The sequence below is a fragment of the Motacilla alba genome, chromosome 19 (assembly GCF_015832195.1).
Source record: "Motacilla alba alba isolate MOTALB_02 chromosome 19, Motacilla_alba_V1.0_pri, whole genome shotgun sequence".
Taxonomy (NCBI): Eukaryota; Metazoa; Chordata; class Aves; order Passeriformes; family Motacillidae; genus Motacilla; species Motacilla alba.
Genome location: NC_052034.1, coordinates 1189589 through 1215902, shown reverse-complemented (window position 1 = coordinate 1215902; position 26314 = coordinate 1189589). Strand labels below are relative to the sequence as shown.

The 26314-nt window shown below is 60.9% G+C and overlaps 1 protein-coding gene across 2 annotated transcripts; it reads right to left on the bottom strand.

Moving 5' to 3' along the window:
- Positions 1-137: 137 nt before the first annotated feature.
- On the bottom strand, positions 138-22355 carry HNF1B (HNF1 homeobox B). Of its 2 annotated transcripts, none has more exons than XM_038158208.1 (9): positions 21854-22355; positions 17272-17471; positions 15782-16046; positions 14884-15125; positions 7764-7927; positions 5036-5168; positions 4746-4937; positions 4253-4371; positions 138-1975 (listed from the first exon to the last, which is right to left on the bottom strand). In XM_038158208.1, the coding sequence occupies exons 1-9, from the start codon at positions 22189-22191 to the stop codon at positions 1955-1957; spliced, it is 1674 nt and encodes a 557-aa protein (XP_038014136.1). In that variant the 5' UTR covers positions 22192-22355; the 3' UTR covers positions 138-1954. The 2 variants fall into 2 exon arrangements, with proteins under 2 accessions (XP_038014136.1, XP_038014137.1); XM_038158209.1 differs by having other exon boundaries at positions 15782-15968; positions 21854-22348.
- Between the last annotated feature and the right edge of the window lie 3959 nt (positions 22356-26314).

The window sequence follows — 26314 nt, the reverse complement described above, 5'->3', positions numbered from 1 at the left end:
CAGGTATAAATGGAGGTGGTCATTGCACGGGACAGCAGGGGGGACGTGCCACCAGCCCGTGTCCCTTTCAGCCCCACCTCTGCCAAACCACCACAGATGGTCACTGTGGAATTCACAGACCACGCAGCAGCAAGGGCTCAGAAGAAATGGTGTTTAATTATGGTATACATTAAATTAAATGTAATTCCGAATATTGGTCTCCAGATTCCTGATGACTTATTCGCCGGTGGGCAGCTCCCGTCAGTCCCAGCGAGGGTGAGGGTCCCACTGTGCCAGACACTGAGTCAAAGAGCCTTTGTCAGCCCAAAGACAGCGTCCAGTGCTCTCCTTCTCAGCACGGCTATGTGTCCTCTGCTGCTGTCCACCTCTCTACATCCCTCTCAGCAGCTGGCACAGGCCACAAAGGTCACGAAAAATCAGCACAACTGGGGAGCATGAGATCCATCTGCAGAGGGGAGCAGGCACAGAGGAGCTCGTGTCTCACAGAGGGCAGACGATGCCTTCAACAGCTTCCGTGGCTTTGGGAGGTTGGACTGGGCACCCAAACTCCTGCAGGGCTCTGGTGTGTGTCCTCAGCGGATGCCTGAGGGGCTGGACATGCCCTCACCACAGAGCTGGGATCATTCACAAGCTGGAGATGTGTCTGCAGAGCTTTCCACGCAGGAGCTGGTGCCAGCTGAGACAGGGCAGCAGCTGGGGCCTTCCCACCACAGCCCACATTCCATCCATCCATCCATCTGTCCATCCATCCACCCACGAGGACCAGAGCACCCTGTGCACTGCTAAGGGTGGAGCCAACAAGGTTCATCATCAACTGCTGAAGGTGGAAAGAAGCCACCTGTACTGGCCATTCACTGGGCAGGAGATGAGGCAGTGACTGGGCACACAACCCCTTCTGTGCCCTGAGGGAGGAGAAAAGGGACAGTCTCTGAGCCCATCCGGGGAGATCCCATCAGAATTCCCTGTGGCCTCATTCACTCTGTAGTGGAAATGCTGCAGGCACACCTGGAAGCTGCTGGCACTTCCCAGCAGCTGGGTGTGTTCACCAGGCTGTGAGTCCTTCCCCACCCCACCAGAGCCCACCTCAGTGTCCCCAAAAACAGGGAAGTCCATTGAGATTAATTCATGGTCGCAGCTCTCCCCACATGGATCATCCAGGTCCTGCCAGGGCTCCTCTCAGCTCACCCTGTGCCCTTCCTTCACGTGGGATGTCACCGTGCAGGGGACACGTGTCTGCCCGTCCTCCTGCACAGCAGAGCCCAGTGCTGCCTGACCGGGGTCCTCGCCAGCCCCAGGACTGGAATTAACTCATTTAAAGGAAAAAGAGAAATACAAAACCAAAACCATCCTCAGCTCTGACCTTTACCATAAAAAAAAAAAAAAAAAGACAAAAAGAAGATATTGAGGACCAATATATACAGATGGGGGAATTGCACTTAATTACAGTAGTTTACATCCATTGGACAAAATTTACTTCTTTTTTTATATAAATCTCTATGTATAGGAGTGGGGAGGGGGGAGGATGGAGCAGACTGTACCTATATTTACAGTTTCATTGGCTCAGTTCAACAACACACGCAGTTCCTCCCTCCAAACGCCAAGTAACAGACCCCGGTCCCTCTCAGTCCGAGTGGAGGAGTATAACTTAAACATGATCCATCTTCCCCTTCTGCCAGGTCCCAGCACAGCTCGTGCCTTGCTCCTCGGGAGAGCCTCTTGGAAGGCGAACACTTCAGCAAAATAATCCCCAAGACAGGTCTTGGAAACACTGCGTGGAGGGATGGAGAGGCGGGTCCCCGGGAGGGGAGCCCCGAGCCCCGGCTCCGTGTCGGGCTCCTCGCTGCTGGGCTGTGCTCTGGCAGGCGACTCCCGGGCTGTGAGCGCAGCTCGCCGGCGGGACGGTGTGGAAAACAAGATCCCGTTGCTGTGTGCAAAAGCAGCGAGGTGTGGAGCATCACCAGGCTTGCAGGGGACACTGGGGAGGGAGAGAGAGCAGCACGGTGAGCGGCGCCGGGGAACGAGGAGGAGGCAGCACCACAAGGCGTTTGGAGGCATCACCTCCTGCGCTGCTCCGTGACCACCTTGGTGCTGCCCTGCCCAGCCCCGAGCCCTCCCTGGCACCCCTGTGGGGGAGGCAGTGGGAAAATACTTTCTTAGCCAGCTATAGCCACCCCCTCCCAAAAATAATAATACTAAAAAAGGTCCTGTTTGTGCCCAGGCTGTGCCAGGCAGCCCGGGAGCGGCCAGGCGTGAGGCTGAGCTCGGCTGGGGTGGGAGCAGCTCCATCGCTGTCCCCAGCAGCGCTCTCATCTCCAGGGACAGAGCCAAGCAGCCCCCATGCCACGTCCATCCCGCTGCAGAGGCCCCTTCTCCATCCCTCTCCATCCCCGGGGTCCCCCCAGCCCCCGGTGGGCGGGGGGCAGGGGTGGGGTGACCTTGTGGGCTGGAGCGCACGGCAAACATCATCAGGCGGAGATAAGGAGACGCCAGGAGCCTCCCGTGACATGTCATTAGGGACTGGCCGTGGCTATCAGGTGTTTGCCAACGTAATAAACGTGGTGGCTCGGCCTCGAGCGTTGTCAAAGGAACGGGGAGGTATTTGCCCCTTCCAGGTCTAATGACAACATCTGATAAGAGACCCACAGCAAGCGAGGGGAGAGCTGGGGGTGACCAGGGACATCCCTCCAGCTCTGTCCCCCTGGCAGGACCCAGAGCAGCCACCTCCACCACAGAACAGTTTTTGGGGTCTGGTGGGGGCTGCCTGCCTTGTGCCAAGACAAAATGTGGAGGAGTCGGGGCACAGCCCCTGGTAGCCCCAGTCAATGATAGAAACCCAAATCACCAAAAATATTCAGGTATTTGAGCAATTTGGGTGGCGAGCAGCATTTATGGGGCCCCTATCTGCATCCGTCACACTCCATTCACCTCTGGCTAATGAAACTGCTGACCACCAAGAAAGAAATCCATGTCCAAAGATAGATTTTTCCAACTGCAGCCTGGGCACAGAATGGTTGGTAGGAAAAGAGGCCCTGGGGGCTGGCAGGTCACATCCTGCCCTGGTGCTTGCAGGATGGGGGTCATGGGGGGGTGGGTGCCCCTTCACCACAGCAGGTGAAGGGTCCTGGCCCCATATCCCCCCTCCTGAGCCCTGACACCTCCTCCTGCTTGAATGAGAGTGCAAGAACGTGATGGAGGCAGAAACCCGGGAGCCGCTGCCCGCTGGTCAGGGTAGGGTGATCGCAGGGCAGCGGGGATGGCCGGGCTCGATCTCCCTGCCAGGGACATTTCCTGTGTCCCGGGGCTGCCGCGGCCAGCCCGGCATCAAAGGCAGGAGAGCTCGATTAATCAGGGGCAGTTCGGGCTGAGCGCGCAGCAGATGGGCTGATAAAGCTGCACGGAGGAAATGGAGCTCGGAGGGGCGGCCGTGCCTGAGTGCTCACCCTGAGACCTGCCCAGAGTGGCATCCCCGGGGGGGTGGCATCTGTGACCCCTTCCCAAGCACCCCAAACATCTCCCCTTTGCAGCCCCAGCCCCTTTCTTCACCCTCGCCAAGGATCTCACGGCGATGCTGGGGGGGTCTCACAGCAATCCCACGCTCTGTTTACTCTGTGGCCATTGCAGACATTTTTTCCCTGTCCCCTGTCAAACCTCGGGAAGAAAGTTTATCTGAATGCAAGTTCAAGGCTCTCTCTTATTTATCTAGCGATCAATAAGGGCCACATATTTCCCACAGTCCCCAGAGCTGGCTCTCAGAAAGGGACTATTGTCTAAGGAAAACCTCACACACCTGATTTGAACCAGGATAAGTCTGGCCTTACACCTGCAGTGGGCAGATGATGAAGGTTTATGGGCTGGGGGAAGCTGGGGAGCCTTGGACTCCACTTGGCTCCAAGCAGGGTTGATCCCCCTGGACACGGGCAGCACAGCCCGCTTGGTTCTGCCTCCTCAGCCCCAGCAGGATGCTCCCCCTCTCATGGGGCTGCCCCAGGGATGAGCAGGGCCTGGCTGGTACCACCAAGCGCTAGCCAAAATCACCCAAATCCCCATCCCACCACGGCAAGCAGGTGTTTTGGAGCCCACGACAGGGCTGCGATGGGGTTCTCATCCTCAGCTCCCCAGGGAGTGGAGCACAGGCAGCAGGACAGGGTCTCTGCTACTCCCACCTCCAGCCCCACATCCAGAGGGGGAAAAGCTGCACTCCAGGTTCACAGCCCCAGCCCGTGGCCCCTCAGCCACCCCTGTGGGGCATTACCTGCTTGCTGGAAGACATGTTGGTGAGTGTGCTGATGCTGCTGGTGTCCGTCACCACCATGGCCGAGGGGAAGCGCGAGGTGTGGGAATACTGGGGAGGCTCCTGCTTGTGTGCATACACTGCGGACAGGAGGGGCACAGGTCAGGGAAAAGCCACCCCAGCCCTCGCCGCGGCAGCTCCAAGCATGGGAACGGGCAGCAGGGAGACGGGGATGGGATAAAACCAGCCAAGGGAAGAACCCACCACCTCCCTCCAAGCCACTGCATCCTCAGGCAGCAGCTCACCCCCAGAAACCCGTGGGGATTGAGGGGCTGTGGCTGGAGCAGGTGGAGGAAGGGATGAGGCAGGATGTGAACAGCCTGCACTGCTGAGCATGCCATGGGCTGGGACCACGAGAGAGGCGCAGCAGCCAAGGGCAGAGCAGGAGCAGAGCACAAGCTGATTTCCCATCTGAATTCATGCAGGGGCCCTTTGCAGCTCCCCCAGGCCTTACTGTGTGAGTTCTGCAGCTGGGTCACGGTGGCCATGAAGGGCTGCTGTGTCATGTGGCCCGGGGACTGCTGCATCAGGGGCTGCTGGTGTGGGCTGTGCAGCTGCTGGGAGAACTGCACCGGCTGCAGGGCTGCCAGGCTGCCCGCCACGCTGTTGATGACAGGGACACTCTGAGCCTGCGAGGTGTTCAGACCTGGGAGCAGGGAGAGAGCAGAGGGGGCGTCAGCAGGAGCAGGCAGTGTGTCCCCCCGTCAGGGGCAGGGCACGGAGGTGAATTTGGGGTGCACTTACTCTGGGCGATGGCCATGACTCCCGAGAGCGGCGTCATGATGAGGTTCTGGGACTGCTGCGGGTTGTGGTGGGACAGGCTGTGGATGTTGGTCAGGGTGCTCACGGGGGGCAGCCCGCCCCCCGACACGGAGATCTGCCAGGCAGGACAGGCACAGTCAGGGCAGAGCCACGGGGAGCCCCCAGCCCCCTCCTCAGCTCCGTGGGGACATCGGGGGCGTCAGCAGAGCCCCCTGCCCAGAGGGGAGCAGGCTGCAGCCCAGAGAGCCCCCACAGGGCTGCACACCCCGACTGCAGCACCTCAACTCCGTGCTGACGCACAGCAAAGCAGCTTTGGGAACACTTTGCTGGCTCCCAGCTGCACTGGAGCGTGGCACCGGGACACAGCCCAAGCCTCTGCTGCTCCGTACCCCGAGTCCAAGCTCCAGCCCACGGGGACAGCCGAGGGCTCTCAACACTCATTAACTTCTAACCATCATGCTTGTAGGGGAAAGTGGGACTTATAAACTCAGGAAAGTGAAGAAAAATGACAGAAGGCAGATTAAAAGGGCCTCGTGGTGATGATCTTAGTCACCAATCTGGCAGGATACTGGTGAGACGGGTGGGTGTGCACAGCCAGAGCCGGGGTTTCGGGCCAAAGTTTAGGGATCAGACAAAGGCGCTTGGCGTGTGCTGTGAGGACTGGAGCTGCTCCCCAGGACGTTTAAGTGCCTTAGTTCTTTAATTGCTGCACCTTCCCCTAATTCCTGCTGTTAGCCCTCTTGCACTGGGTGACCTCAATCCCAGCTCAGAGCCATCCCTGCGGCCCTTCAGGTGACATTTCTGGACACCAGTTCCGAGCACCTTGTTTATTTTGCACATGTGAGCTGGAGATAGCAATTGAAACAAATCCATCAATAAATTCCAAAGCCCGGGAGTGACTCACATTTCCTGATCCGGTATTTTCCACTTTCAAAGTCCCTTCAAGGCCGGGTTACACCACACTCGGCTGCACAAGTCAAACAGCTCCCGGCAAGCACACGCTGCTCGCCTGCAGCCCCGGCTCCTCTCACGGGGTGTTTAGCCCCAGAGCACTGCACCTGGATTGTGCATGACTGGAAAAGACCCTCCAGGCACTGGAGCCTCAGGGTGGACCCTCTGGCACTAACACAGCTGAGGCAAACACTGGAGCATGAAAGAGTGAGCCTCCAGAGATTTCTGGAGCCTCGGTAATGCTCCTTCCTGAAAGATGCAGCAACTTCCTTGGCAGCTCCTTGTTTCATGTGGGGCATTAAAGGCACATGTTTACTTACTAGAAACCACAGCCTACAGCATGTTTCTATTAAATCACTTGCAAGCACCAGCTAGCCCTGCCTGGAGATCAGAGATAAGCTGGCAGAGCCGCGGTCCCGCAGGGTCCCCACGGCGCTGGGCAGTGTCTGTGCCTTGGGGAGAGCTCAGCAGGGCTCTCCTGCTGCACTTTACCGAGTGGCTTTTCCCAGTTTAATCTACTCTCTTCCCTCCTCCCGTGCTGCCCAGCCCCTTCTGGGGGTCTCTGCCCCGGTCCCAGGAGCTGGCAGGGGGTGCTGGCATTGCCTGGTCCTCGGGGACTCCCACCCTGGGCGTGCAGTGCTGCTGCTGCCTCCTTTATCCCTGACTCATTTTATGGCTTCCAGGCTCAGGGTTATGAGGCTCAACACACCCTGAGGTGAGCTGGGCGTGCTGGGGCAGAGGCAGTGGGCTGGGAGGGCTGCGGTGTCTCTCTGCAGTGTCCCCCCGGCCTGGCAGGGGACGTTTGGCTTTGCAGGGTGAGTGCCAGAGCCCGAGGGGCTGCACAGAGACCCTCTCCAGCCAGAAGGAAAGGCACAATGAAATGGTGCCATGGCTGAGGGAGGGCACAGTGAGCCCCTCCATGGCCACCCGGCTTCGCCAGGAGACTGACGGGATGGCCCAGGAGGCACAACCCTCTGAAAATGGAAGTGAAAACCGGGGAAGAACCGGCTTGGCCCCGTCACCCAGTGCCATGTTTGACTTTCGATTTCAGCAGGAAAAAAAAACTCCCGGAAAAGCAGCAGCTGCAGGCAAACCTCTGCCAGCCTGCTCCAGGGACGGGCTGTGCTCTGCTATCACATCCCATCCCGTCCTGGCCTGAACCCCTGTACCCCCTCCTTGCCCTGCTCCTTCACCCACCCCTCCAGGGGCTTTGTGCCAGGAAGGGGCAGCCCAAGTGCCACGGCCCTGCAGCACCAGCATGGGGACATGTCCATGCTGATGTCCCACCTCCACTCCTGCCACGCTGACACTGACAGCTCTGGCCAGCAGAGCCCCAAAGACATGGCAAAGGCCAGGGGGAGAGGCAGGAGCTGTGGGGCCAGAGCCAGCACGAGCAGCTTCAATCCCCTGGGACAAGAAGGTCCCTGCTGGCAGGGGAAGCTCTTCCCAAACTTGGGAGGGCTTCGGGAAAAAGTAATGAATGAGCATTTTATCAATACCATGTCATGGGCCGGGGAGAGCAAACAGAGATCCACCCAGCACCTTCAGCCTGCGATCAATGAACCCCGGCTCTGGCAGATCCACCTGGAGCACACTCCGTGTCCCACCTCAGAGGTGGGGACAGTGGCACCCTGGTCCCCCACAATGCCCCATTGTTCAGCCCAGCCGCGTGTGAAACCCGGGGAAAGCGTGTTTGCTCTGCCCGCTGGGCCCTCTTATCTTATCAGCGCCGCCGCCACAATGGGCCAGGTGTACTCACCATTTTACCTTCGGGAGAGAGCAAACCGTGGCCCGGGTCCAGGCTGGCCGGGGAGACCTGCTGCAGGACAGCCTGGCTGGTGGTGACCATGGCAGCGCCGCCGTGGTGGCTGATGGCCCCCGAGGACGCCGCCTCGCCGCTCGCCGCCTGGCTGTACCGGACCCCTGCAAAACACACGGCCTTGGCATCCCACCACACAGCTGTGCCAGCTGCTGCCCAGCCCCTGGGAGCCCCAGCCCTGCCACGGGGTGTGCAACGAGGATGCAGATGTGCGCCACGGCTCCTAAGTGACACCCGTGAGTGACAAACAGGGATATGGTGTCCCTTCCTCCGGCCTGTCCCTGGCCCCATCTCCTGGAGTTACTGTGAGCAGTTTATGGCTGGAGCTGCAATCCCACACTGCCCCACGCCACGGGGGGAAAGGCAGCCCCACACTCACCCTGCACCCCTCGTGTTTCCACCTGCACAGCCCACAGCTGTCCTGCAGACTCCTGCCGTGGCTCTTGGACGCTGGCCCGGGGACCCTGCACCGTGAGGAGTGACCCTGCACCCCCAGCTGACCCCCCGAGGCTCTCCCTGCACCCCCAGCTGACCCCCCGAGGCTCTCCCTGCTCCCCGCAGCCCCAGCCATCCCCAGCTGCCACAGCCATGGCTCCCACTCTTTTCTCAGGGCCTCCTGCAGCCAATTCCCTCTCCACAAGTGTGTGACTAACAGGGCACTGCAGCAAGGGGACAGAGGGACCAGACACACCCCAACCCCCAGAGCAGACCCCAGCCCTGCACTGCCCTGAGGGAAATCTGGCCCCAGCACAGGTCTTCTCTATAAATATATTGAATTTGGCTAAAGCACCCCGCACTGATAGCCATATGATCAGCCATGTGCCATGGAAAGGCATCTACAGATCACAAATAATTAACTGAGGAAAACCCATGGCAAACAGAAGTGTCTTTTACAGGGCTGCCTTGACAGCTAGGGCGAAAAGCCATTCATCAGGAGGAGTCCAGCCCTGTGCTCCCAGCCAGATTTACCAAACTGCTCTGGGATGGAAGGGCTGGATGATGGACAGACAAACCATGGCTCTCCTGGGGAAAGATCCCATGGTGGCAAAGCCCACCTTGCCAGGCACCACGAGCACCATCCACCCCTGGCCAGTGCACAAGGACACTGGGACAGCTCCTCAGCATGACCAGCACAGGGGAGGCTCAGCCTGTGGCTGGCTCGGTGAAGGATGCTCTAAGGGCGACTCTAAAATGAATCTCTGAACCAAGGAAAAGCAAAGAAATCAGAACTGGAGTCCAGGAGCTTTCCCCCCAGCTCCAAAACCATCTGCCCAAGCACAGACCCACCCACACCCTCCACCAAAACCACAACACAGTCGCCCCGTAATCGCCTCCGAATTTCCCCCATCAGCTGGTTAAACACGACCCACAGATAGGAATCTCCTCACCATGTCTGGTTCCTGATGATTTCCCAGCAAACCCCTTTATCCCTGATAATAAAAGAATGTCCTCTGGCAGGTGGATATTTGCCCGAGTGGACGTCCCCGCCGTGAACAGGGTAAACATTACCCAACCCGGGCACTGTCACAGCATTCCTGCCGCGGCCCCGGCCCTGCAGAGGGTGCTTCACTCCGGGCTGGGATCCCGCTGCTGAAACAATGGCAGGGCAGATAAAACAAAGCCCTTTCTTCTGGGCGTGATCTGAGAGATAGACCAGGGCGCAGACGGCTCCTCTCGCTAAGGAGATCAGAGTTTCTGCTGTCTCCAGGCTCTTCTGGGCCCAGCAAGAACAACAAAAAAAGTCCATTTTAAATGCAAAATCATGCCCCATGCAGCTGAGGGGGTGGTAACTCGCGGGCCAAGCCACCCAAAGCTGTGAAGTTGGCTTCAAAACACACAAGAGGTTAAACGCTGATTTTGAAGCTCTTCCTCGAAGCCCCAGGACAAGACTCTGATTGTCTGAGGAACAATAACCAGCGCCCAGATCCCCAGATAGGCTGGGGACTGAGATCTTGGGTCTCTAGATAAAACCACTGAAGACTCTGTGCCTTGATGAAGAGTCTTGATGAAGATTAACCCTCCCCAGGAGAGCCAGGTGGGGCTCTGGGGCTGGTGACAGCGGTGTCACTGCTGCCCCACCAAGGACCCTGCTCAGGAGCCACTTGCTGGGCAGGCAGAAGCCTCCTGCCAGGAATCCCTTTAGGAAGCATCCGTCCTCACTGGGTTTTCCCCATCCCCACGGTGGGAGGGGTGTTATTGTTTACGTGTCCCCAGGGCTGGGTTGCATTTGGGCAGAGCAGATCATTAATATCAGGAAGCCACCACAAGGCATGGCTGCTGCTGTCACTGCTGGAGCACACGGAGCTCCCTGCTGACGGGGGTGCCTCTCCTCTGAGCTCCCCAGGCCTCCCTCCATCACTGAAGCTGGGATCCAGCCCTGCCCTGGCAGCACAGCCCCTGGGAGCCCCCCAGAGAGCCCCAGAGCCGGGGTGAATGCAGGGGCACAGCTCCAGCTGTGAGCACCAGCACTGAAGGATTCCCCCCGGAGCTTTGGCATCCAGGCTTTATGAGCTGGGCTCAGACAGCCATCAGAGCCCGGCACAACGGTTCTCCTGCTGCTCTGCTGTGCCTCCACAGCTGGAAGCAGCCCTTGTGCAAAGGGATTTTATTCCCCCTCGGTCTCAGGAGAGGAGCCTGGATGGGAGCACTGGGAATGGGTCTGGCCGTGGAGCCTTCCCTCCTCGAGGCTTTTTTCTTTAACTGGAGCTACAGCCATAATATAAAAGTCTGTTTATGGGACGGGCCATTGTGTGGCCCCTGAGCTGCACAGCCTGTGAAATGTTTTACTGCCTTCCCCTGCCCCAGACGAGCCGCAGGGTCCAGCTCCCGTAGCCTTAACCCTGTTCCAGCCGACGGACGGGGACAGCAGAGTGGCAGCCCCCAGGGTGGGGTGTCCTGTGCACCCACAGACACCCCCAGCACCTCCTGACTTCTCTGGGGTACCACACTCATCCTCCTGACTCGGCCTTTGGGGGCAGGGGGGTGCTGGAGGGAGTTTAGGGAAAGGATGGGTCTCTTCATCGCTTTCATCGCATCCCTGTGTCATTTCAGAACACACCAGGCCCGTGCCTCTGGCAGGCACCAGCACTGAAGCAGCTTGGTTCAGCTTTGCTTTATGTTTGATATTAATAAATTGTATGTATTAGAAAAAAAACCCTCATTGTACTTCTGTCTTCCCCATGCAGCAGAGCCCTGCTGCCACCATGCCACGGCACATCCCAGCCTCCAGTTGGGAGGCACATCCCAGCCTCCTTCCCCCAGCTCTAGATTCCTGCCCAGACCTTCACCAACGTCCTGCACATCACCAGCAATGCCAAACCCCAAAAGAGACCCCCAAAAATTCGCCGGTGATCTGGCGGTGAGGGGATGCAGCTCTGGCTCTGCCTGACCCCTCCAGGATGCAGCCAGCAGCGTGGACCAGGGTGTGAAAGTGGGGTGAGAAAAGCAAAGTGTAATTTTTGGGGTCATGCTGGACTCAGTGATGCTTCACCCATTGACAGTGTGGACAGCCAGGTCGCCGATGGGACAACTTCACCCTCCCAAAATTCGGATCCAGGCAGCACTGAGGGCACCTCTGATTTTTGGGCTGCCACTCAAATTGTCCCTAAAGTGTTAATCCTGCTCAGTTACAGAGGTGCATAGTTTATATCCATTATAAACCCGTTTATGGGGACTGGACCCTCCCATTTCGCTGCTGTCATAAAGTTCTAATTACCCCCATAAACCAGGGAAAAGCTCCTAACAGTGCACTGTACCCAGCGAGCCCCACAATGTGCCCGACAGTAAAATATTACAACCACTGGCACGGGGTCCCGGGCAGAGCCAGCACCCCCCAGGAACACGGGGAGGGAGCCAGGTGTAAACCAGGGTACCCAGAGCGAGGGCTTGCTGCTGGGCTCTGCTTTTCAAGGGAAGTTAAAACCCTTCAGCTGCCCTTTGGGTTTTAGGAACAATCTCAGGGGTGGCACTGGGTTATTTTTATGTTTATCTCCATCTATAGAGATATCTAAATATATATATATATAAGTAATTAATTTTAACATATATGTATAAGCACGTATATATGTATATAAATGGGAATGCTCAGATATTGATCTGCTACTCTGATGTTTGCAGAGCAGGGATGGATGGATGGATGGATGGATGGATGGATGGATGGATGGATGGATGGATGGATGGATGGCACCCTGACCCCCACAGGTCTGGAGCCCCCCAGGACAGGCTGCAGGGATGCTGTGCCCCCCATGGGGTGTGCAGCCCCCCAGGACAGGCTGCAGGGATGCTGTGCCCCCCATGGGGTGTGCAGCCCCCCAGGACAGGCTGCAGGGATGCTGTGCCCCCCATGGGGTGTGCAGCCCCCCAGGACAGGCTGCAGGGATGCTGTGCCCCCCGGCCACGGGCCCGGGGCTCTGCAGGGAGGGCGGCCCTTTGTATGCAGGGCGGGCTCGGGGGGCGGGCGGTGCTTCCCCTAATCTCATCAATGCCCCGATTGTCTTCGGGGCTCTTGAAAGATAAAAATGGCATAAGCCAGAGTCTGCCATGGCACCGAGATAAAGCCCCGAGTGACCTTCAAATCAAACAGGGAACCAAGATCGCTGATAAAACCCAGAGTAGGGGAAAAGTCCAGCCTCGGAGAGGAGCCTCCGAGATAGAAAGGCTTTAAGTATTTACCTCCAAATAGTTAAAAACTACAGCTCGAGGCTTGACAGATGGGTCCCCAAGAAGAGGCCGGAGGATGTTTGACTTTTACAGCTCTCATCCCTGCCCCGCTGACATTCCGCCCCATTGATGTCCCAAGGAGAGGCGAGCCCTCTTTGTCCACGGGCACGGCAGAGCTTTGCAGCTGCCCCAGAGCTCCAGCGCCACCGTTTCCTGCCGGGGATGTCGCAGGCCGGTGGGACAGGGACAGTGTCCCCGCGCTGTCATTAAGCTGTTAAGGCATTGAGCGGCCCAGACGCCGCCACCTCGGGGCAAGGACAGTTCAAATCGCAGCACGGACAGCCACCACGGGGTCAGCCCGGCAGCGCTGAGCGTGCCCCGCCAGGAGGGCATCCCCAGCATCTCCTGGAGGCGATCCAGCACAGACGGACACCGCGGGGTTTGGGGAACGTCCCGGACCCGGCTCGGTCCAAGCACCCTGAAGCAACGAGCTCCATCCCCGCCTGCTGCCCCCAAATCAGCCCTAAAACCGCAGCGTGTCCCTTGCCATGCCCATCTTCGCCTCCTCAGGATGCACACAGGCACCGACCGCCGAGGAATCCCCGCAGCCAAGCCCTGCTGACCCCTCCGGAGGGGCTCTTCCCCGCAGCCATCCCTCCTGCCCTGCTCCAAAGCCCCTCGGAACGGGCTGTCAGCCCCGGCCGGCCCCTGCTGGCACCGCTCCGACGGGAAAATAAAGGTTGGGGCTTAAGGGCCCTCCAGCCCCGAGATGAATGCCCGCGGTTACAGTAATTGCTGTCCCCTAATAGAAGAAAACAAAGCCTCTCGGGGGGGCCCGTGTGCGCTGGCAGGCCGGGGGCACATCAAAGGCGGCGGGCTTCGTTCAAAGCCCCGGCTTAATTGTCAATTAAGCATGCACGGGGGACAGCGCCGTGACAATGCGGGGCTGCATGCTGGTGGGGCATTGTAAAGCCCGCCGCGACACCGAAAACAGCTGATTCTGCTGACAATGCGCTTGTAGGGCACCTTGTAAGCAATCAGCCGGTGACAGCAGGGCAAACGTCCTCCCCGTCCCCGCCATTGTGCGGGGCATTCCTGGGGCAGGGTCACATTTTGGTCACCGCTGGCCGGTCCCCGGGATGCTGCCGGCTCCTCCGGGGCCGGGAGCTGCCCACGCTCATCCCCGGGTACCGCTCGGGGACTGCCACCTCCTGCCACCAGCCGAGCGCCGGTGTCCGGCCACCGCTGGCAGCGTCCCCAGGCAGCCTGCCCTTCCCGCGGGGACTCTCCCGCACGGGTTCCTCCGGGTTCGCTTTATAATATGTGTCACACACGCCAGGCAGGGGCATTTCCAGGAGGTGGCCGGGCCGTGCCAGCGCCGGGGCAGTGTCCGAGGGGACGCCCCCGTGCTGTCCCCCCGCCACCGAGCCCGCTGTGCCACCCGCGGGGCTGCAGAGGACAGGTGAGGGACAATGGGGATTGTTCTCCCAACAATGCCTCTCGCCCCTGCCCGCCCTGATGAGCCCCCGGTGCGCAGCCCCCTCCCCACGGCGTTATCTCCCATTCAATCCCCCGGGGTCCCTCGGCGGCTCTGCTCAGCTCTGCCACGGCGGTGTGGGGAGGAGGAGGAGGACCTGGGGTCACCCTGCACCCCCGCAGCTTTCTTCATCCACCTCCCTGCGCTCTGGCACGGGGATGCTGCGGAGCCGCGCACCCAGCCCGGGGCGTGCCCAGCCCGGCAGCGGGACACGCTGCCACCCTTCCCTCTGGCACTGCACCCCCCTAACCAGGGCTCCCCAGCGGGCTGCATGCCATAGAGTGGCACTGGAACAACACGGCAGGCACCGGGCAGCCCCTCCTGCCCTGCTGGGCACAGCCTCTCCCTGCCCAGCCGAGCCCACGCGGAACGCCCGTGAGCTAAAGCAACCAAGCAAACACCGATTTATCCCCGGCACGGCGGAAACCCAGCCCTCACCATGTGGCCACAACGCTGCAGGGACAGCACGTGTGCTCCCCATCACCATCAGGACAGGGTGAGCATCCTCTCCCTGCACACACGGCATCCCCGAGCTCTGCCATCACCCCAGCACCCCGAGCTCTGCCATCACCCCAGCACCCCGAGCTCTGCCATCACCCCAACACCCTGAGCTCTGCCATCACCCCAACACCCTGAGCTCTGCCATCACCCCAGCACCCCGAGCTCTGCCATCACCCCAACACCCTGAGCTCTGCCATCACTCCCCGAGCTCTGCCATCACCCCAGCACCCTGAGCTCTGCCATCACTCCCCGAGCTCTGCCATCACCCCAGCACCCTGAGCTCTGCCATCACTCCCCGAGCTCTGCCATCACCCCAGCACCCCGAGCTCTGCCATCACCCCAGCACCCTCGGCGGGGCCTCACCTGGCATTTTGCTGGGCGGAGAGGCGCTGGGCTGGTTGTGGTGCGGGGAGCCGTGGGACAGCAGCAGGTTCATGCTGTGTGGGGGCTGGCCCGAGCTGTAGGCATCCATGGCCAGCTTCTGGCGGAAAGCCTCCTCCTTGCGCCGGTTGGCAAACCAGTTGTACACTCGCACCTCCGTCACCAGGTTGGAGCCCAGCCCGTGGGCCTTGGAGGGGGACACTCCTCGCTGCAGACACTCGGCCCTGCGAGGGCAAGGGACACGTTGGAGCAAGGGTGCTGCTGGGGGCACAACAAATCTGGGGGAGTTTCAGCCCTTCCTGCACGCCCAGCTGCTCTCTTCAACTACAGCCATACTGCAAATACCATCCCTGCTCTCTCTGATAATGCTGCAGCATCCCTGTGCTGTCCCCTGTGTCATCCTTGCAGCATCCCTGTGCTGTCCCCTGTGTCATCCTTGCAGCATCCCTGTGCTGTCCCGTGTCATCCTTGCAGCATCCCTGTGCTGTCCCCTGTGTCATCCTTGCAGCATCCCTGTGCTGTCCCCTGTGTCATCCTTGCAGCATCCCTGTGCTATCCCCTGTGTCATCCTTGCAGCATCCCTGTGCTGTCCCCTGTGTCATCCTTGCAGCATCCCCATCACATCCCTGCCCGAGCATGGAGCTCACTCTGCCCCAGACATCACCCAGAGGGGGAAAACATGGCAAGGAGAGGCCTGGCAGCTCGGCAAAGCTGTGCCATGAGCTGGGAGCCGGGGTGGTGAGCCGGGAGCATGGCATCTCCCACGGCATCTCCCACGGCATCTCCCATGGCATCTCCTGCAGCATCTCCCGTGGCTTTTGGAAGGAAGGCCGAGGCTCTGGGCAGGGGAGGCAGCACAGGTGTGTGGAGCAGCCATTACCTGTTGCACTCCTCCACCAGGGTCTCCCTCTCCTCCTTGCTGGGGTTCTTCTGGCGCTCGTAGGCTTGGTACAAGATTTGCTGGGAGGCCGGCCCCCACTTGAAGCGGTTGCGCCTCATCTTCTTGCTGGGGGTTTCAGAGCAGGCGTCGTCGAGCTGGGCAGCCCCCTGGTTCTGCTGATTGAACTCTGGAAAGAGAAACAGCAGCTGATCCTGACTGCCTTTGTCTGTCATATTTCCACAACCCTGGACTGCCTGGTTGAACTCTGAAAGAGAAAGGAGCAGACGTGAGCTGGCCTGTAGCCGCCGCTCGGAGTCACTGTCCCGCGCCGAGGGGCCCCCCGCGTCCCCTCCCGCAGCACCCCGAGCCCACGGCAGGCTTGGAGCGAGCCAGGTGCTCCCTGCCACCCACCCCGGGAAGGGGCCAGCCCGCTGCCATCCCTGTTTAATGGGGAGGCATGTGCAGGGCATGCTATGGCCATGCATATTCATGGGCAGGGCCCCTGCCAGCCTGCGCTCGTTTCGGGAGGATTTTTCCAAGCAAGGAGCCGGGCAGGACGGCTGCAAAGCCCCCCGAGAGGGTGCCCCTCTCTGCTCACCCTCCCACTCCCCTCCCAGCGTGGTGGGACGCCAGCCCCGTGCCCGGGGCGGGCAGCAGCAGAGGTGACCTTCGGCGGCCGCCCCAGCCCCGGCGCTTGTCAGCACGGCAGTAAAGGGAGATTAATGGGAGGGTTTTATTATTCCCAGTTTTGCAGGGGAATTCTCCCTCTTTTTATAATGGCTTTTCCCCCCCACGACGGGGGGGAAGCACAGGGCAAGGCTGGAGCAGGCTGTGTTTGCTCTAACGTCTCAAGGTGTGTTTTCAGAGCAATGGTATTTGGTGCTGAACCCTTTTCTGCACTTCCCCTCTGCTGGATATTGCATCCTTTTAGAAGAGGGAGGCAGAGCCCTTTCCTGGGGGGTGCCAGTGCCACTCGGGGCTGCTTTGAGAGCTACGGGACAGATCCCAGGGCAGGGAAGAGCGGGAGAGGGGCACAAAGGAATAGTCTGTGTGCTTGTCAAAATAATCTGCATTTTAAACAGCACAGACTGCCCCAAACCCTGCTACACATGGCAGCGATTCAGGGGCTTTTAATTTTCTCTCTCTACATTTTTTGCACTTCGTTGAAAAAGAATGAGCAGCCTGAAAAATAACAAGGAAAAGGGGCAAAGGTGGGAAAGGCACCTGATTGTGAGCCATCATTAATTGCTTTCCCAGCTCCAACAAACACAGATACCCAGCAATTCAGCTGTGTGGATGCGCCAGGGGGAACCCTGCCACCAAGAGGGGCTCTCACCCACTTCTCCCGCACCTTCAGTTAATTTTACTTGGAAAACTTTGGGGAGGTGCTGCACAGCTGGAGTCTGGGGGCTGTGCTGGTACCCAGGGGCAGGACGGGGACACGGGGACACGGGGACCCCCTCTCCCCCCACGTTCCCACAGGTACTTACGGCGGAGGATCTCCCGCTGCTTGCGGACGTACCACGTGTACAGGGCAGCTCTCTTCTGGGTCTTCATGGGGGTGCCCTTGTTGAGGTGCTGCGAGAGGTGGGACTGGTTGAGGCCGGTGACATCCACCACCTCCCTCTGCGGGATGTTGTGCTGCTGCATGTAGCCCTTGATCATCTTCGCTGCCCGCCACGGGTCCTCGCTGTGGGCAGGGAAAACAAGGGTTAATATCTGCTGCCAGGGAAAAGCCCCCAGGATTTGCTTCTTCCCATAATGGAAACCTTTCATTACTATTATTATTATTATTATTATTATTATTATTATTATTATTATTACTGTTTCAGAAGGACACAAGATCCTTAGAGTGGATGTTTTTCCCCAGGCCCCCAAAACTGGGCTGGCGGGATGGGGGCTCACACCCACGCCAAGGAGTGCCAGCCAGACTGTTCCCCCAGGGAGGGAGAAGCAGAGAGGACCCCAGTGTCCTGCTGGGACACACCAAGGTGCCATTAATGCCAGCCAAGCTCCCCCAGACCCTCCATAGAGGAGCACAGCCCCATCCGTGAGCGGCTGCCCTTCCGTTCGGCGCGATTTCTCCCGGGGAAGACACGCACAGGCAGTGGGACACACACATGGATGGGCACAAGGAGCCCATCCTGGTCCACTCATGAAGAAAGAGAAGAGCTGGGGATGCTTTTCCTGCCCTGCTCAGGGTGCAGCACCTGCACTGTGCCCGTGCCCCTGGCTGGCAGGGACCCCGGCACTGCCACTGAACCCCACCCGCCGCACCTGCTGTGCAGCTTCTTCCTTCCACTCCCACAGGGATAATGACCTAAAAACATCAATATCCCCTTAAAAAGGACCCTATTCCCCCACTCCCACGGCTGTGCACGCACTGACCACACGCAAAAGGCTGAGAAGCCAAGGTCAAACCAGGCAGGCAAACCCAACGAGTCCCCGAACGCAAAACCGAAACCAAACCCCCGAAAATATTGAGTCGTTCCTGATTATTATTAAACACTTGAATTTGGCTCCTGTAGGATCCAGGTGTAAATGACTCTTCTCTAAATCTCACCGCTTTACTGTCGTTGGGGTAGCTGACGCCGATTTAGAGTCGGCTGATCAGGGTATTTTTATTTTAGAACAAATAAAATTACAGCTGAAAATCCAAATGCTGTCTGTGGCCTTTAGCTCTATCGAATGCCCAGTGACAGCAGAGGAACAGACCAAAACACCTGTGCTGTATCCAAGACCCCCAGGGTTTATTCTGGGCTAAAAGGGAGCATTTTAAGCACTGAAAAATCAGTGTGAGCCCAGAGCTGGTCACAGTCCTGCACTCAAATAATGCGATACCCCAACGCCGCGCTTGGAACGGCCGTCCGACTGCTTTCCCAATCCATTACCTCTTTGGATCCTTCACCTTGTCAAGTGAAGGGGAAAAAAAAAAAAAGAAAAAAGCCCAACAAGTAGATTTCTTACTTTTTTTCCTGAATGCAGCTTGAAAACAAAGCTGGTTGGATCCACGGCAAAATACCGGAGCAGAGCCAAGCAGGGCTTTGTCACACGCGGGAAGGAGCCACGGAGCCTTCCTGGAGGGGCCGAGCCTGTGCCCAAGGCTGCATCCTCCAGGCAGGGGAACCCCGCTGGTTTTGGGGGTCCTGTCCGTGGGAGGGGTCCCAGGAGAAGGTGGGAGGTGAGGGGAAGGATGTGGAGGGAATATCCCTCCCGGTGGCACCGGGCAAAGCCGCCGCCGTGCCCCAGCTGAGGGGCTCGGGCAGAGCTTTGTCACCAGCGGCTCATGTCACCCAACTGATCCCACTAATTACTGATTAATAACAGGTTAATGAAACAGAGCTCATTATCATTTCTAAGAGCGGTTTGGTTCGCAACCGAGCCCAGGGCAGCGTTCCCTCAGAGTGAAACCGAGAGCCAGAGAATCAGAGCACGTTGGAAAATGTCAAATGAGGGACTCGGGGGCTACAGAGGGATTCTGAAATTCAAATAAAATTTGGCAATATTTTGGTAGGAAAAATACCTGAGAATTAGTTTTAAAATGTCCCAGAATTGTTCTCCATTTAATTATTTTTAAAAAGGCTTCACCTTGACATTTCCAACGTGTTTCACACTCACACTTTCAAAACAATTATTCAGGTCTTAATTTCTGAGAAGTGATTTTTCCTTTACGAATCAACTTGACCGTATTCAAAAGGGTTAAACAACCTGAAACCAAACCCAAACATTTTGTTTCATGTTAAACAAAATGTTTGGACTTGACCCAAAATGAAACGTTTGAGTGTTTGTTTGGCCTCTTTTTTTTTTCCTTTCTTTTTTGGTAACCTAAAAAGCCAGAGAGGAAAACCTTTTGAGTCAACACCAGCCCTTATTCTTTGATTCTGTCACCAAAATGAAATAAAACAAACATTAATTGTCCAATCTTCAACAGGACTTTACTTACAAACAAAACCAAAACCCCGACCCAACCCAGGAGCGCTTTCTAACACTGGAAAACCAGTTTATAGCCCTGGCTCCACGCTCCTTCTCTCCAAACCCATGGAAAGGTGTTTTTCTGGCACAAAATTAGCCCCACAAAGCCTGGCTGCCAATGCTGCCCGAGAAAGAGCCATTTCCCCATTCAGCCTCACACACGGCGGGGGCCAAAGCCTGTTCCTCTCCCCAGGGATTCCCAGACCAGCTCACCCATTTTGTCAGCCTCAAAACCAGGTAAATACACTCCACATCCTCAGAGAAATATGCCAAGAATTTACACAGATGGATTATAAACCCAGCTCCCTGCAGAATGCCACCCTGGCCAGCATCTCCCTGCACCAGGGACCCGTCGGCTCTGCCTGCACTCCCCACGCACCTCGGGGTGGCTTTGCTGTGTCCCCAGGGCCGGTGGCCTTCCCAAAATCCCCAGCCCACGGACAGGATCTGGGCGCTCCTGGGATTTATTTCCCTGAGCGAGGTGTGGGTGAGCCCTGGCAGGTGGGATGGGGCAGGGAGGGAGCTGTGGGGTGTCTGTCCCAGAGCTGGGCTCTCCGTGCCGCCACCCGGGGTGACCCCACGGCACCCACCACGCCACGGGTGGGCAGCAAAGCCCAGACCACGGTCCTGGAGAGCTGCAGGGCTCCTGAGCAGCCCCGGGGATGTGGGGACAGCCCGGGAGTGAGCCTGCCCCGGGTCAGGACACCAGGGGAGCGGGAGAAGAGGGGCTCAGCCCCCAGCACGGCTGCAGTCGGTGTCCCCCGGCTGCCCTACCTGCTCCCTCTCCAAGTACAAAGGCCTCTCTCAGAGCAAACACGAGCTCTTTGCAAAGGCTCCTCAGGGACATGTGCCCGCTCTTGTTCGCACCCAAGGCAAACTTTGCACAGAAACACCTGCGGGAGCACAGGGATCCCGGGGCTCAGCCTGCTCGGCACCCCCGGCCACCCCGGCCACCCCCGGCCGTGGATGTGGCCAGCAAGGAGGGCACCGGGGACAGGTGGGAGCACCCAGGGGTGCAGGGCTCGAGGGGTGGGAGCCCATCGGGAGAGGCCTGGACGGACCCTCCCTCGCACGAAGCCCCCTTGGCACCCGAAGGGTCCCGGTCTGGGCGGGCACGGTGGCACTGCCCCGTCCCCAAAGGACACCGCCTGCCCTGCTGGTACCGGACTGCGGCGCGTCCTGCCGGGATCCCGGGGGCCGGGGGAAGAGCCGGGGCCGTCCCCGGGCTCAGCAGGCTGGCGCAGGGTACACACGGCCGGCAGGAGCGGGGCCGCGCTGCGGGCACCGCGCTGGGCAGCGGGACGGGCACCGGAGCGGCAGCGCCCGCGGGGCTCCCACGGACGGACCCCGAGGCGCGCCCGCCCCGCGGGGCTCCCACCTGCTCCCGCCGGCAGAGGCGGCCGCCGCTCCCCCGGGGCTCCGGAGCGGCGTCGGTGCCGCCGGGACAGCGCTGCCCGCCGAGCCCGGGGCTGCCCCGTCCGGCCCGGCCCGGCCCGGCTCGGTTCGGAGCGCAGCCGCATCCCGGGCCCGGAGCGGAGCCGCCGCCGTCGGGGGTTCCCTCCGCCTTCCCCGCTCCCGGTCCGCTTTACAACCCCGGCAATGAATAACCCGCCGGCCCGATCGCCCCGATCGCGGCCTTTTGTGTATCTTTCTGTTGATGATTTATAGAAATAAATTAATAACGCCCCGGGCTCCACGTGGTGCGGTTTATGTTTGAGCCGCCGGCGCGGAGGGACGGAGCCGGCGGCCGCTCCGAGCCCCCGCGGCCCCGGCGGCCCCGGCCCCGCCGCCACCGGAGACCGGCAGCCCCGACGGGGCGGGGGCGACACGGCCGCCGGGCCCGGCTTCCCCCTGCCCGCTCCCCTCCGCCGCGGGGCCCGCACAAGGGAGCGCCGAGCAAGGGAGCCCCGGGACCCGCCACCGGGAGGGACTGCCCGCGGGGCGGGCAGGGAGCCCCGGGACCCGCCAGGGGTGGCACACACCGAGCAGGGAGCGCCGGGACCCCTCGCCGGGCCCGGCACCCCGGGAACCACCCCCGGGCAGGGCGCTCGGGGCCGGGGCCGTCGGTGCGAGCGGCCGGGGCGCGCCCGGTGCCGGTACCTGATCATCCTCTCCACCTCCGCCCGCTGCTCCACGGCCTCCTCCGTGTTGAGCGACTGCAGCTCGCGGAGGATCTGCGGCGTGTCAAAGTCGTCGCCGTCCTCGGAGCCCTCGTCGCCCGAGAGCTTGCCCTTGCCGTGCCCGTTGGCCAGCGGCGGGAGGGCGGCCCTGCCGTCGGGGGCCCCGCCGGGAGACAGCGGAAGGCTCTCCAGCTTGACGCCGAAGCCGGCGGCGGGCACCATGTCCTCCAGGGCGCGGATCAGCCCCTCCTTGGTGGCCCCGGAGCTGAGCAGGGCGCCCAGCAGCTCCCGTTGCAGGGCGCTCAGCTGGGACACCATCCTCCCGGGGCCGCGGCCGCTGCGCCCGCCGCTCGCCGCCCTCCTCCCGCTCCGCCCCGGCCGCGGCTGCTGCGGGCCGCGGGCCGCGCTCTACCAAGCCATGACCGCCACCATAAGGCATTATACCTTATGCAAATCAGCGCCAAAGCCTCTCCTCCGGCCCCCGCCCCGGCCCGGCACGGCTCGGCCCGGCCCTTAGCGCCCGCCGGGGCGGACTTTGCCTCGCGGCCGGCGGGAGGCCCCGGGGGAGCGGCGGGGGCAGCGCCGGGCGGGACGGAGCGCACGGGACGGCGGCTCCCAGAGCCCCACGGCCGGCGGCCCTCGGGGGTCCCGGGCCGGTCGCACCCCGGGAAGGGAGCGGCTTCCTCTGCCCGCGCCCCCCGAAGCCCAGCCGAGAGCCCCGGTGGGTTCGGCTCCCTCGGGCGCTGTGCCCACGCTGGAAGGGGGCCAAGACGAGATCCCCTCCTGCTCTCGCAGGGGAGGTTTCTCCCCACCATGTCCTCCAGTGTGGGGGGTCGTGCTGCCCGAGCCCCGGCACGGAGCAGGAACAGGGTGTGGGGGTCCGGGGGAGCACCCCCAGGATGGGGGTTACCTGTGGGGGTCGTGGCCCCCGCTGTGAGCAGCTCTGGGGACAGGCTCACTGCCGTGCAGGACAGGGAAGGGCACCCAGTTAGCAAAGGGGACACTGCGGGGACAGAGGTCACAGGGGACACGAAGCCCCCATTGACCCTTGGCAGCAGTCAGGGCTGGGAGCAGGGAACGGGTTTGGGAATGAGATCCAAGCTGTGCTCTGGGACCTGAACAAAACCTGCTTTTCCCATGGCTGCGAATGCACCGAGTCCCAAAGATCAGCGAAGTCACTGAAATGAAAGCAGCACCGGGCAAGAGGCAGCACCACACCCAGAGCAGGGCACAGGCGAGCCCGGGACCCTTCAGGGGAAGGCAGGCCTGAAATCTCCACTCATGACTGCCCAGGTGCCCAAAGCACTTCCCGTTCCTGCCGCTCTTGGCTGGCACCTGAACGGCCTGGCAAAGGCCACCAGCTTTAAACCCAGCGCTCCCAGCCCAGACTCAGACTTTTCCAGGGCACCCAGAGCTACCCGGCCATCTCAAAACACACGGAAAATCCTGCCAGCCACCAGCACCCATGGCAGACCCCAAATGCAGCCCCAGAGCCCCTCAGGAGCTCAGCTGCTGGTCTCTGACCCTGCTGGCCATGGATCCCCTCTCAGCTGAGCACCCTGGGGAGCTGGTGGCAGTTTGGGTCCTGCAGAGCCAGGCAGAGGCAGGGAAGGGAAGGGAAGGGAAGGGAAGGGAAGGGAAGGGAAGGGAAGGGAAGGGAAGGGAAGGGAAGGGAAGGGAAAAGCCCCGCGGCTGGGCAGGGAACAGCCTGTGCAGGTGTTGGGGGGGAGCTGCACGGGCTGAACAGGCTGAACTGTCCATGGAACCATTCCTGCTCCGTGGAACAGAGCAGCTTGGGGCCAGGATGGCAGCACAGCACCCTCAGAGCCCCCTGCCCTTCGGGGAATGGGGCAGAGCCACGGGCAGAGTGGGCTGCTGGGCATCAGCAGGGAGCAGGAAACCTCTCTGTGTCGGGAGGGAGGCTGTGGGTGAGCTCAGCATGGCCACACAGGGTTTGTCCATGGCCACACGGCAGCCTGAGCACAGCCTAGAGAAGAGAGGACTGAAAAACCCCAAAAAACCCTTTCCTGGCTCCCAGCTTGGAGCCCTCGGCCCAGCCGAGCCAATTCCCAGCTCTGGTGGTGCATGCACAGGGAGGGGACAGCAGCTCCCTCACACCCCTCTGGCACCGGTGAATCCTCGCTGGGAGGCTGAGGGGCTCCCCAGCTCTGCCGTGCCCTGCACCCTCAGGGCTCCAGGGAGCCGGGAGCAGGGAGCAAGAGCAGGGAGCAGGTCACTGGTGAGTGTTCCCCCTGTGCCCGGCTCTCCCACCTCTGACGGTGTCACCTGCCCACAGGTGCCCTCATCCTTCACACCACAGCAGGTCCCTGATCACCCCAAAACTCTCCAGATCCCAGGAGATGGAAGAGGCACCAAACCACCCACCCGTGGGGCCGAGGGACCGTGCAGATCCCTTGTCACCCGGGCAGCCCCTCAGCGGCACCAGCAGGGTCTCACGGCCGCCGTGCCCCCGGGCTGTGCTCCCGGCGCTGCCCCTCCTGCCCGGGGCGGTCTGCGGGAGGCTCTGCAGGTGCCAGGGCAGAGCAGGGGCCGGGCTGAGCGCCCAGACCCCCCGGCACGGGCTGCGACACCCCCACCCCGCCCGGCCTGGGAACAGCCTGGCTCCCGCTCCCAGAAGGTCCCCGGTCCCTTTCAAGTGGGCTGCTGAGCTTTGACTTGGTCTTTGCACAGGCTTCATGGCATCGCATGATAATCGTGTTCTGTCACAGTGGGTGACCTGGACCTTGTCCTGTTTCCACACATTTGGAACCACCTGGCTAATGAAGTGGATATCGTTTTCTGGTCCATCTCTCTCACCCCGTGGCTCTTCCCCCTCCTTCCACGCCCCGCTCCTCGGAGCGGTGTCTGAGCCTCGGAGCGAGCGCCCTTTTCCCATCGCTGTCCGGCACAGCTCATTAACTCCTCCGGGCAGAGGAGCTCGCTCGTCGCGGCTCGGGGGGCCGCCGGCTGCCCCCGGGGCTGGGAGCGCATAGTTTCCCAGCCCAGCCCGGCGGGAGCACCGGCCCGAGCTTCCAGCGGGAGGTGGCTGGGCTGGGAACGCAGGGCCGCGGCCCCGGGAGGGTTTTTCAGTGTGAGCACGCTCTGCTCTGCCCTCAACCCTCCGAAGCCGCCCGGAGCTCAGCCAGCCCACACTGGGCGGCAGCTCCCAGGGCTGGAACGGCCTCACCTCCCGCTCCCCATCATCTCAGAGACTCCAGGCACCGAACCAGCAGCCCATCCCTCCACACTGCCCACGAGGAGGGAAAAGCCGTCCCGCTGCGACCGCCCCGTCCAGGCAATCCCTTCCCCACGGCCGCATCCTCCTCCATCGCGGAGGGGCCAGCCCTGAGCCGCAGCTCCCCCCTGGCAGCAGAGCCGTGGGTAGCGTGGGGTCAGCCCCGGGCACGGCTCAGGCACGGGGACTTTGCCCTGGCACGGCTCGGCGCAGGAGCCAGGCGCCAGGACACCCCCCTGTCCTGGCCGGGACGGCCTCGTGTCCCCCGGCAGCGGCCAGAGCGGGGCCACAGCGGCCACGGGGCACCGGTGGGACTCTTCCTGCGGGCACCGGGGCGGGCACAGCGCCGGGGGATTTCTGCCACTCATTTTTTCCTTACAGTTTGTTTCATTTAACGCCTGAGCGCGCCCAGACACCTCTGACCCCGCGGGCAGTGGGCAAGAGAGAGTTCCCACCAAAGCGGGCCATTAAACCCCCTCACGGAGATTTTTTTTTTCTCCTCTGCCCCCACTTGCGCTGAGATTTTCGCATTCCCCGCCTGCCTCCGCCTCCCCCACACGAGGTGATGTAATGTTTTGAGCCTTCTCCCATCCCCACCTTTATTAAATATGACCCGCGGTTGATCCCGCGCAGGGCGAGGGGAAGCTGCGGCTTCGGGAGGGGTCAGACATGAAAGGAAGAGCTGCCCGCCCCGCCGGCCAGGGCCACGGGGAGCCCTCCTGCCCAGCACCCCGACAGCACGGCCCCCAGCCCCGCAGAGGTGCCGCTCGCACCCTCCAGGGAAGCCAGGTCTGCGGGCACCTTTGTTTGGGATGCAAATTACCTTTTTGCTCGTCTCTCCCTCCCAGATCATGGGCGCAGCCTCGGCTCTCCCTCTGCAGAGCTGCTGGGGGAGAGGCTCAGTCCTGGGGTGCCTCTGTCCCCTGCAGTCCCCAGCACAGACACCCCACTGACACCCCAGTGACACCCCATCACGGGCTGTGCTGCACAACCCACTCAGCCCCCAGGGAAGGGACATGTCCCAGCTGTCACCAGGCTACGGAGCGAGGCTTTGGGGTGGGAGCCTCTCCTCTTCCCCCTGTGTGCCCCCTGCCCCGAGCACAGCAAACACCAACCTGGGCATCATCCAGGCAGAGACGCCCTGGGGCTCAGGGCTGGATTGAAGGGCTGGACTGCAGGGCGTGGATTCATCCCCATCTGGTGTCC

Excerpts from the sequence above, each read along its gene's own strand:
- HNF1B (XM_038158208.1), bottom strand. The coding sequence starts at position 22,191 with ATGGTGTCCCAGCTGAGCGCCCTGCAACGGGAGCTGCTGGGCGCCCTG. Across the intron at positions 16,047-17,271 it reads GCAGCGGGAGATCCTCCGCC|AGTTCAACCAGGCAGTCCAG; the intron begins GTAAGTACCTGT and ends TTTCTCTTTCAG. Across the intron at positions 7,928-14,883 it reads TCCGCCCAGCAAAATGCCAG|GGGTCCGGTACAGCCAGGCG; the intron begins GTGAGGCCCCGC and ends TGTGTTTTGCAG.